A 12,065-nucleotide genomic window follows, 5' to 3' on the forward strand; every position below is an offset into this window, starting at 1 on the left:
GTTAATTACAACCATGCAAAACCAACAGGCAATGAAGCCTAGGAAAGCATGGGGTATTTAGCTGTGGATGAGACTGAAATGTAGAAAAATAATAAAGAAAAGGAAAATAAAAGTGGACGAACGATAACTTGTCGCAGGTGGGGATCGACTACACAACTTTCGCATTACATAAAACATAATAGCACGGTAACATCGTGTTAATTACAAAAACCAGTGGTGTTTCTTGATTGCTAGTGACCCTGGCCATTACTGCAGGGAAGAAAAAAAGACTTCATTGCACAAAATAAAAATGCCGCATCCGGCCAATGATGGTGTCAAACTGCTTTCAAAAAATTAAACGTATTCATTGCGGTCTAAGTTGGATTCAGGACATGTCTTGCAAAATGTCCAGTCATGAGTTCCTGCAGGAAAATATTTCATTTACTCTGAGTAGTTGTTGTAGAACTGCTCACACTCTCTGTGTTACATATTTTCCAAAAAAACACCAAATAATGCGGCAAAAACACCCATAGTTAGCGTGTCACAATGTAATCGAATTGTCGGCAATGTGTTATGATCTAGGGTTCGGAGATTCTTGAGAAACATTCTTGGCATCCTCAATTATTTAGTAATAAAGTTTTTATTGAGTATCTTTGATCAAATTAATCTGAGCGAAACATTCAACTGTGACAAGCAAATGGCCTTCAAAAACTCGAACTAATGGCCATCACACGTAAGAACTCTGTGATAACAGTACAAAATGCATTAGGCAAATAATTTTACAGTTTACTAATGCGAAATGTGCCTACCTGTCAAGTCTGTCCCCTGGTAACCGGAGACATTACAAGGAGCTCTTCGACGTGAATCTGCAAGTCGGACTGGTTGGAACCCTATGTGCCAGTTTTTATCTCTGTACAGTCTGAATTGCACTTTTCTGGAGTGGTCAATTGCCCGATTTAACCACCATCTTTAACAGCAAAAAAAAAAAAAAAAGCTTAAGCCGTAGTGAGACCACGCATGGTCATTCCGCATGCTCATGCGATATTCACAGTATATTTGCTTTAGCAAAAAAAAATAACACGTGGATCCTAGCAGCTATCGCGAGGTAGTAGCTGCGGACGCTGACGCAGTCCGTAGCAAGTCAGTCCACAGTTCTAGACAAGTGTGATTCGGACTCTACAAGACAGTGATTTTCAACCAAGTATGAATGCTTTATTTGCACTAAATTCAAAGAGAAACTTCTAGCAGTAAAGGCTATACTGCGAGCACTTGTGTAGGACTGGCACCTTAGAATGCGAAATTCTTCCAACTTTTATATGCACGGTGTGGAAGATGTGTGATTTTATATATATTTTAGATAACAGAATGAAACCCTGCGGCAAAATGAAACAGCAGAAACGAAGGCCAGCAGGTGAGTACATCTGGCCATATTCACATGAATGCGGTTAGTTCGTAATAAGCAAGCGATAAAAAGTTGACCAAGCTTTTGTGAAGAGCAGCCTGTTGCTCGAAGTATGCGATTTAGTACTTGCGATTTTTGATGACCATAAGTCCTTAATGATAATATGTCTACATGCACTTCTTTTATAAGTAAAACCATTATAGGTACTTTGCAGCGACAACTACCGCAGTCAATTTGTTCAAATCGTGACACTCCCCGAGGATCATCATAGTGGTGTAATCATTGAAGTGATAAAAAATAGAATACATGGAAATCTATAAACATAAAATACTGCAGACACGTAACCCCCTTTTAGAGATGGGACTTCCAGTGGGGATGATTTCGTCCTCAGAACTGCGAGCCACTAGAACATGTCCATTTTTACTTAGCTCATAGCAAAGTGCCCGTAGGAAAAGGTGCTTATTTTGATCGGTGCTTTATTTGATGACGGCTTGAAAATTCTTAATGGAAACACTTACTTAGTGCTCCAACTACAAAACCATCATAGTTGATTTGTTGTTAAAACGTCCATGCACGTTTTACTACCCTATTTAAGACACAGTCTCGTGGGCACTCAGCAAGAATAAAGAGAGGAAACAGAGCATGAAATAAAATATCACATGCTCTATACTGGGAAGTGTAAATGAAGCTAGCGAAGTGAAAGACCATACGGGATAATTTAGAAATTGTGAATCAGCGCGATGAACAGCGCAAAAAAAAGCATGGACAAATCACTGACTATAACTCAAACTACTATCACAGCATAGTGTATAACACCCAACTTTCAGGCATGTCACCTTACCGTGGCACACGTAAACAATAAATAGTGCGCTCGAGTGAGGCATGCATGAAGGCAAACACTTCTCTCCGTAATGAAGCACCTAGATAGGAGCACTTTAACCATTGTTCAGGGCTTTGATTGAATAGCCTATTGAACTCTGCAAGTACACCGCATGTATCAGCTAAGCTTAGCCAAGCGTGAAGATAAAAAAAAATGATACAAAATACTCTTGTGAGACCAATAAGGTGTTCTGACATCTGTCGTCTTCCGCACCTAGATAGTTTTTGCGTACTATTTACACGAGCAATCTTAAAAAAATAAAAAATACGCTAACAACAGCTTGGCTAACCTTGGCTGGGAAGCCCAATACAAGTGTGCCCTATGACGCGAGCCACCTGTGCACATTTTTAGGTACCGGAAGCAGTGCGCCAGCGGCCAAGCCTCCAAAACAACGTAATGGACAAGAGCATGGGGGTGAGAGGCATTTCTACGAGTTTGATTGCAGCACATGTACATGGTGAAGAAGGAGAAATTACCTGTTGCTTATTCTTCATCATGTACCTGCGCACGATGATCTTAACAATGGCCCACCAACGAGGCCAAATTGTTACGACGGTGAGTTGAAGTTGCCACCCCCTTGTGAAATCCAATTTTGATGTAGCGTTTCTCAGCTAGCATTGAACTGCCTTTTCTTCACGCCTTCGCATATTCAGGAGGCCACACTACCCATGTGTGCGCTTTACATTGGCACATCGCTACATGTGCTGCTTTAAATGAAGATTTGAGCGAAGCCATGCAGGGACACATACACGCTTTATCCTTGCAAGAGTTATTATTAAAAGGCGTGGACGTTCTCGTCATGAAGTAAGATTACAAAGAACGGGTCCGCAAAAGCGCACAACGGACTGAAGCTGATAGGCATATGCACGCCGATACATTTAGGCAATGTGATTAAAATACCGGGTGTTCTATTTTTACGGTAAAATAATTTTGAAAAATCCCCGGTAGCGTTTTGCATAAATCTAGCTATCGATCTAGAATACTCGAAGCGGCATATATTACTTACACTTGAAATCAACAAGTATACTCAACTGAATTAAATATGCACTAATTACATTTTTAACTATTTATTTTAGTGCAGCACAGGAATACACTAATTGAAGCCAGTGATTACATGAGGCACATCCATGTTGAATGAGTTTGGAAACTAGCAGCAGTTTTGAGATCATCATCATCATCATCATCAGCCTAGTTACGCCCACTGCAGGGCAAAGGCCTCTCCCATACTTCTCCAACTACCCCGGTCATGTACTAATTGTGGCCATGTTGTCCCTGCAAACGTCTTAATGTCATCTGCCCACCTAACTCTCTGCCGCCCCCTGCTACGCTTCCCTTCTCTTGGAATCCAGTCCGTAGCTCTTAGTGACCATCGGTTATCTTCCCTCCTCATTACATGTCCGGCCCATGCCCATTTCTTTTTCTTGATTTCAACTAAGATGTCGTTTACCCGCGTTTGTTGCCTCACCCAATCTGCTCTTTTCTTATCCCTTAACGTTACACCCATCATTCTTCTTTCCATAGCTCGTTGCGTCGTTCTCAATTTCAGCAGAACCCTTTTCGTAAGCCTCCAGGTTTCTGCCCCATATGTGAGTACTGGTAACACACAGCTGTTGTACACTTTCCTTTTGAGGGATAGTGGCAACCTACTGTTCATGATTTGAGAATGCCTGCCAAACGCACCCCAACCCATTCTTATTCTTCTGGTTATTTCAGTCTCATGATCCGGATCCATGGTCACTACCTGCCCTAAGTAGATGTATTCCCTTACCACTTCCAGTGTTTCGCTACCTATCGTAAACTGCTGTTCTCTTCCGAGACTGTTAAACAGTACTTTAGTTTTCTGCAGATTAATTTTCAGACCCACCCTTCTGCTTTGCCTCTCCAGGTCAGTGAGCATGCATTGCAATTGGTCTCCTGAGTTACTAAGCAAGGCAATATCATCAGCGAATCGCAAGTTGCTAAGGTATTCTCCATCGACTTTTATCCCCAATTCTTCCCACTCCAGGCCTCTGAATACCTCCTGTAAACATGCTGTGAATAGCATTGGAGATATCGTATCTCCCTGTCTGACGCCTTTCTTTATAGGGATTTTGTTGCTTTCTTTGTGGAGGACTACGGTGGCTGTGGAGCCGCTATAGATATCTTCCAGTATTTTTACATATGGCTCATCTACACCCTGATTCCGTAATGCCTCCATGACTGCTGAGGTTTCGACTGAATCAAACGCTTTCTCGTAATCAATGAAAGCTATATATAAGGGTTGGTTATATTCTGCACATTTCTCTATCACTTGATTGATAGTGTGAATATGGTCTATTGTTGAGTAGCCTTTACGGAATCCTGCCTGGTCCTTTGGCTGACAGAAGTCTAAGGTGTTCCTGATTCTATTTGCGATTACCTTAGTAAATACTTTGTAGGCAACGGACAGTAAGCTGATCGGTCTATAATTTTTCAAGTCTTTGGCGTCCCCTTTCTTATGGATTAGGATTATGTTAGCGTTCTTCCAAGATTCCGGTACGCTCGAGGTTATGAGGCATTGCGTATACAGGGTGGCCAGTTTCTCTAGAACAATCTGACCACCATCCTTCAACAAATCTGCTGTTACCTGATCCTCCCCAGCTGCCTTCCCCTTTTGCATAGCTCCTAAGGCTTTCTTTACTTCTTCTGGCGTTACCTGTGGGATTTCGAATTCCTCTAGGCTATTCTCTCTTCTACTATCGTCGTGGGTGCCACTGGTACTGTATAAATCTCTATAGAACTCCTCAGCCACTTGAACTATCTCGTCCATATTAGTAACGATATTGCCGGCTTTGTCTCTTAACGCACACATCTGATTCTTGCCTATTCCTAGTTTCTTCTTCACTGTTTTTAGGCTTCCTCCGTTCCTGAGAGCCTGTTCAATTCTATCCATATTATAGTTCCTGATGTCCGCTGTCTTACGCTTGTTGATTAACTTAGAAAGTTCTGCCAGTTCTATTCTAGCTGTAGGATTAGAGGCTTTCATACATTGGCGTTTCTTGATCAGATCTTTCGTCTCCTGCGATAGCTTACTGGTTTCCTGTCTAACGGCGTTACCACCGACTTCTATTGCGCACTCCTTAATGATGCCCATGAGATTGTCGTTCATTGCTTCAACACTAAGGTCCTCTTCCTGAGATAAAGCCGAATACCTGTTCTGTAGTTTGATCCGGAATTCCTCTAGTTTCCCTCTTACCGCTAACTCATTGATTGGCTTCTTGTGTACCAGTTTCTTTCGTTCCCTCCTCAAGTCTAGGCTAATTCGAGTTCTTACCATCCTGTGGTCACTGCAGCGTACCTTGCCGAGCACGTCTACATCTTGAATGATGCCAGGGTTCGCGCAGAGTATGAAGTCGATTTCATTTCTAGTCTCACCATTCGGGCTCCTCCACGTCCACTTTCGGCTAACCCGCTTGCGGAAAAAGGTATTCATTATACGCATATTATTCTGTTCTGCAAACTCTACTAATAATTCTCCTCTGCTATTCCTAGAGCCTATGCCATATTCCCCCACTGACTTGTCTCCAGCCTGCTTCTTGCCTACCCTGGCATTGAAGTCGCCCATCAGTATAGTGTATTTTGTTTTGACTTTACCCATCGCCGATTCTACGTCTTCATAAAAGCTTTCGACTTCCTGGTCATCATGACTAGATGTAGGAGCGTAGACTTGAACAACCTTCATTTTGTACCTCTTATTAAGTTTCACAACAAGACATGCCACCCTCTCGTTAATGCTATAGAATTCCTGTATGTTACCAGCTATTTCCTTATTAATCAGGAATCCGACTCCTAGTTCTCGTCTCTCCGCTAAGCCCCGGTAGCACAGTACATGCCCGCTTTTTAGCACTGTATATGCTTCTTTTGTCCTCCTAACCTCACTGAGCCCTATTATATCCCATTTACTACCCTCTAGTTCCTCCAATAACACTGCTAGACTCGCCTCACTAGATAGCGTTCTAACGTTAAACGTTGCCAGGTTCAGATTCCAATGGCGGCCTGTCCGGAGCCAGGTATTCTTAGCACCCTCTGCAGCGTCACAGATCTGACCGCCGCCGTGGTCAGTTGCTTCGCGGCTGCTGGGGACTGAGGGCCGGGGTTTGATTGTTGTATTCATATAGGAGGTTGTGGCCAAGTACTGCACCAGGGTGGCCAATCCTGCTCTGGTGAGAGAGTGCGTTACCGGTTCTGGTCACCGGGATCAGGCCGCACTCCAGGCCTGTTTGTGCAATTTTCTCAACACACGTTTTTTTTTTTTTTTTTGTATTTTCCGGTGGAGAATAGCGCGGCACCGGGATTTGAATCACGGTCCTCTTGCACTGGAGACGGATACTCTACCGTCCCCGTAGGAGTTAAATTAAAAATTAATTTATGGGGTTTTACGTGACAAAACCACTTTCTGATTATGCACGCCGTAGTGGAGGACTCCGAAAATTTCGACCACCTGGGGTTCTTTAACGTGCACCTAATTCTAAGTACACGGGTGTTTTCGCATTTCGCCCCCATCGAAATGCGGCCGCCGTGGTCGGGGTCCGATCCCGCGACCTCGTGCTCAGCAGTCTAACACCATAACCACTGAGCAACCACGGCGGGTCCCGCAGGAGTTGTACGCCTCATTTAACCTGCAGTGGTGCCCTACTTGGTCAGTCAAGGTAAGATAAGGTCAAGATAAGTGCCCACAAATTTGCCGTAAAAATGGAATGATGTTCCACTTGAGATGTTCATCCAAACGGATTTGTAATAATTGCAGTTCAGAAACTACAAAAATACAATGCATTTGGTTGTAAAAAAATTGAGAACGCATCTCTGGAAACAGGTGTCAGCCTCAGAACTTGTTCCAAGGGGATACGACTTTAAGTATCATGAGCTGTAATTGGTAAATTGTAATAATTTGGGTATAATGCTTAGTTGAATGGCAGTTAGCAAGAAATATTTAATTCGTGTAATGTTCACATTAATTTTTTTTACAAATAATGCATACCTCTGAGCGATCTAGCTAAGTAAGTACAAATGTGCTACGTGTCACGGTTGACTTAAGAATTCCGGTAGCGATAAGCAAGAACTCCCTGTATAATACTGAGTGCATTAGAACTATCAAATAAAAACCACTTTTTCAACTACAAGGAAGCCTTTCATAGATTTCTTATCGATCTATACAACGCCAACACAATCGTGTACAATATATATATATATATATATATATATATATATATATATATATATATATATATATTTAATCGAAGTTTGTTTACCACATAAGTACACTCATGTAGATAAGCGGTGGGGATGGCAGGAGAAAAGCTGCATAGCGGCAGCTTGATGGGTTCCACCTGCCCGTGAACGACAGGCAGCACATGGCAACACATTCGGTGTACATTCTTGTGGCAAGGGATATATATATATATATATATATATATATATATATATATATATATATATATATATATATATATAGCAAGAGCAGGAATGACAACTTTGAAGCGGTAAAGAAATACTTTTCAAGTGACAAATAAAAAAGTTAAAATTAACAGAAAATTTTTCAGTATTGTGTTCTTGCATATATGACGTATATTTACATCTAGTTTGTATTTTTTAATTGGTGAGGGGAGACAGTAGGACAGCGTTTGAAGGCCATAATTAGTCGAGGAACACTGGGCGAGGCATTGCCCAGTGTTCACTGTATATAGTTATGCGAAAAGCAGGATACTGTTGCAAGTTTGCAATGTTTATTACATGATTAGTAGCTATAATCATATGACATTTGGAAGAACATATAGGTTGATACTTGTAAAGGTGGTCTACTCGCAAAATTTTAAACTTCCGGAATACATGACGCGTATGCGCATTGTAAGGTAAGTTGAAAACAGCACAATCTTTTAGTACTATATGACCAAACGAGGTGACAATTGCGCAGGTGAAAAGCGAATAGTCGGTTATAAACCATAAGTTTCTGTGGTATTGGGAGTAATCTCTGACATGTGCGCAACATACCTCACGATTTGCTAAGTTTATTTCGTAAGTAATCGGTGTGGTCGCTCCATGACATCAGTTAATGAAAGATAACGCCCTAAGGTGTTTTGCTGTAGCAGAAAGTTCTATTTTCGTATCATTGAGTGTGAGGCACTGAGTGAGATCACAAGGCGCGGACTTCGCTCTGAAGAGGACCACATTTGTGTTGGAGCAATGTAATGGATAGAGCTTTTTACCGACCAGTTATACATTTTTCTGAGTATTTCATCGGCCAAATTTATGAGTTCATCCTCCTTGGTTCCTGAGAAGAATAAAGTGGTATCATCTGCGTAAATAATATAATTAATCGAAACATTCACTGCAACACGGAGTGATTGAATTTGTTCTCACTGTCTTGTTTCCTACCTGGACATCGCGAAAAGATATATAATGCTCGCGGAAGTCACATGTTTTGGTGACTTCCGCACGGAACTTTCTACTTTATGCGTGGTACCACAATATTGTTACTATACAAAGCCATTTCTTATTGAGAAAGTAATATTAAGAATCACTGCCTAAAAAAGGTAAGTTCGATTTACTAAAGCTGCGTGTAGGTCATTTGGCAGAGAGTAATATTAAGAATCACTTAGTCAAAAGGTAAGTTTGGCTCATTAAAACAATTTGAGCGTAAGTGTGAGAGCTATGACGCGCAGCAGTGATGAGGCCTCAGGCATACGCGGCACTTGAATGCGCCAAAGAAATGCCTGCAACTATAGGTAAACATTTTTGAGCATTAGCGTAGTTTTGCCCAGTGAGTAGCGTTATTGTGCTGGCCAAGATCGTTTGCACCACAGTTCATGCTATTCACTTGCTATGATACGTTATTTCAGCTTATAAAGAGAACGTTTCAATATAAATCGTTGTTATTCCAAGCAAATGGTGCATTAGGTACAATTGCAACAACCTATACGCACAATGTAGCACATTGCACGGCAAAAGACTACACAGAAATGTAGCGGGTATCGAGCGCTTCATAGAGGCAGCCACGCAAAACGCAGCCGCACGCGAAGGCGTTCTGCCGGTACTTTCTACATAGTTACCACCGAGTACAAGGTACACTGAACCTAAAAAAAGATTGTATTATCATCAGCACGTAAAACGGATACGGTTTATATATGTACATATATATTTACGCAATGGAAATGTTTACTGCAGGAAAGCCCCACAATGGAACAGAAACCACGGGTGAGTGTGGCTGGCGTATTCTTACAAAACTCTATCCCACTGTAAAGTGTTATCACTGAAATGAACGCTTGAAAAACAAAAGTTTTTGGTGCACGAACTAAGAAGGTAGAAGTAATGTGCCACGTACTAGCACATTGAGCCAATAAGAGGCGTAATTTTAAACTGGTTCGTTTCAATAGTGGGAAAGTGGCTTTGCAGCGCCTCTTTATAAAGGGCCATGGCAACAAACTTTTGTGCTGCAATTAATTTCATCTCATCCCGTACACGTTGCGCAGAAGCTTGGCAAAATTTGAGCGCGTTGTGTAGGCTAAAGGATTTGTATCAGAAGTTGTTTTTATCGCACTTGAACCTACAACAACCCTGGAAACGCTAACTGGTGACGAAATCAAATGGCCACCTCAAAAACTGCTCCCAAGGCGGAGGGGAAGCAGATCTTGAAGGTCACAATTTTGCACACTGCAAGCACGAGAATTGCCGAAACAGGAAAAACGTCATGGTGACTATGGGTCGTTTTGATGTCACATGTGCGTCTCCGCGGTCACCTCGAGTTTGTTTCTGCAGGCGTATCTGTTTTGCGCTGTTTTTATCGCACGAGTGAAAGAATTCCGTGCACATTCCGTCAAGCGCATCGGCTTCACATGACTGACATGACATGGCACGGCATGACTCGTCAAAGGTTCTATCGTAATCGCTGGTGCCCGCGCACCTCCTCGAAAGTACTACACAAGTGCTGGAGCACGTGGTCGCCAACCGGTGGCAGGAATACCTAGAGAAGGAAGGCCTCTATCCTGACACGATGATCGGCTTCCGGCGCAGACTCAGCACAAAAGATACCATGTTACAACTCAAAGAAGAAACCATCGACAACAAGACACAAGAAAGCAAAGTAATTCTGGGTCTCGATTTACAAAGTGCATTCGACAAAGTCAAACACTCAGCCATATTAGCACAAGTATCAAGACTCAACATGGGGGTAACGAGCTACAATTATATTCAAGACTTCTTGACCAACCGCACGGTGGAACTGCACGCCGGAGACCTCAAGCTCCCCGAACACAAGCTCGGCAGTACGGGTACTCCGCAGGGTTCGGTCATCTAGCCGTTGCTCTTTAACCTCGTCATGATCGGGGTAGCAAGGGCAGTAGCGGGGACCGGCGTCCGGCATACGATTTACGCCGACGACATTACCCTGTGGGCGGCCGGCGGCACCGACGCCAGCATCGAGCAACAGATGCAAGCGGCGGTTACCGCCATCGAGCAGCACCTTGACAGCACAGGCCTAATGTGCTCGCCCGCCAAATCCGAGCTGTTCGTCCTCACACCGCTTCGACCGGGACGGAAGCGCGCTCCCCTTCGGGAGTGTGATCACATCAACATTGTGACTGCATCGGGGCAACGCATCTCCGAAGTTCCCAAGATCAGGGTCCTGGGCCTGCTGCTCAACGTGAGCGGCCGCAAAGACGAGACTATCAACAAGAGAGAGAGAGAGAATATAGCAGAGAAAGGCAGGGAGGTTAACCAGAGGTAGTTCCGGTTGGCTACCCTGCGCAGGGGGAAGGGTTAAGGGGGATAAAAAGAGAAACAGAGTGGAAGGGGGAGATAGAAAGAAAGGGAGACAAGCACGAACAAAGCGCGTACACTACCGAGCGGTAGGGGGCGGCATTCTTAGAGTCTGTCGTGAAGCCCCGTAGACCACAAGAACCTTAATAGCGCGAGTAAGGCCTTCAACGCGGTTGTTCTTTGGGAGCATTAGCTTACCACCAAGGCAATGGACGCCATCCGGCTCATACACCGAGTCTCTACACGATGGGCGGGCATGCGTGAAGACAGTCTCGTGCGCCTTGTCCAGTCGTTCGTGATCAGTCACATCGCCTACGTTGCGGCCTACCTCAACTGGCACGTCACTGACAGGAACAAGATCAGCACGCTGATCAGACGGGCTTACAAGACGGTGCTGGGTTTAATGGAGACCACGAGTACGGCTCGGCTCTTGCAGCTCGGCGTCCATAACACCCTAGAAGAAATAGCCGAGGCGCAGCTTACCGCGCAATTCGAGCACCTCTCTACCACCAAGACGGGCCGCAGTATACTGACGTCCCTGGGTTACAACCCCCAAGCTCCCAGCCGGCAACCGTGTGAGATCACAGATGAGGCGCGGGCCCACATTTACGTGGACGCCATCCCGAAGAACATGCACCCAGAGAACAACCAAGAACGGCGGCCGGCGCGGGCCAAGGCCCTCACCGAACAACACGCTCAAGACCCGCACGCCCGGTACGTGGACGCCGCGGAATACAAGCGGGAAGGCTTCGCGGCAGTGGTCGTTGCGGCGGCTACCGGCACCAAGACAATGGCAGCGAGCGTGCGGTGCACGAACGCTACAGACGCTGAGGAGGTTGCCATCGCTCTGGCGATCACCGAAGCCAAGTGTCGCACCATGCTCAGCGACTCGAGGAATGCCGTGCGCAACTTTGCCAAGGGGCGAATATGCGCGCCGGCGGCCGCCATCATCGGCAAGCTCCAACTTCAAGACCGCGGCAGCACCATCCGTATCAAGTGGTTCCCGGCGCACGCCGGCGAGTGTGCATCCTCACC

General features: G+C 44.5%; 1 protein-coding gene and 1 long non-coding RNA gene across 6 annotated transcripts in view; one reads left to right on the forward strand and one right to left on the reverse strand.

Moving 5' to 3' along the window:
- LOC129385288 (uncharacterized) overlaps positions 1–12,065 on the reverse strand; it is a 482,098-nt gene that overhangs the window by 195,550 nt on the left and 274,483 nt on the right. The window lies entirely within an intron of this gene.
- LOC140219526 (uncharacterized) overlaps positions 1–12,065 on the forward strand; it is an 80,696-nt gene that overhangs the window by 35,320 nt on the left and 33,311 nt on the right. For all 4 annotated transcript variants that reach the window (XM_072289385.1, XM_072289387.1, XM_072289386.1 and 1 more), the window contains exons 6-8: positions 1,337–1,390; positions 2,613–2,675; positions 9,441–9,470. In XM_072289385.1, the coding sequence (XP_072145486.1) occupies positions 1,337–1,390; positions 2,613–2,675; positions 9,441–9,470 (147 nt within the window). The remainder of the gene's footprint in view (positions 1–1,336; positions 1,391–2,612; positions 2,676–9,440; positions 9,471–12,065) is intronic.

Source organism: Dermacentor andersoni, chromosome 7, assembly GCF_023375885.2.
Source record: "Dermacentor andersoni chromosome 7, qqDerAnde1_hic_scaffold, whole genome shotgun sequence".
NCBI lineage: Eukaryota > Metazoa > Arthropoda > Arachnida > Ixodida > Ixodidae > Dermacentor > Dermacentor andersoni.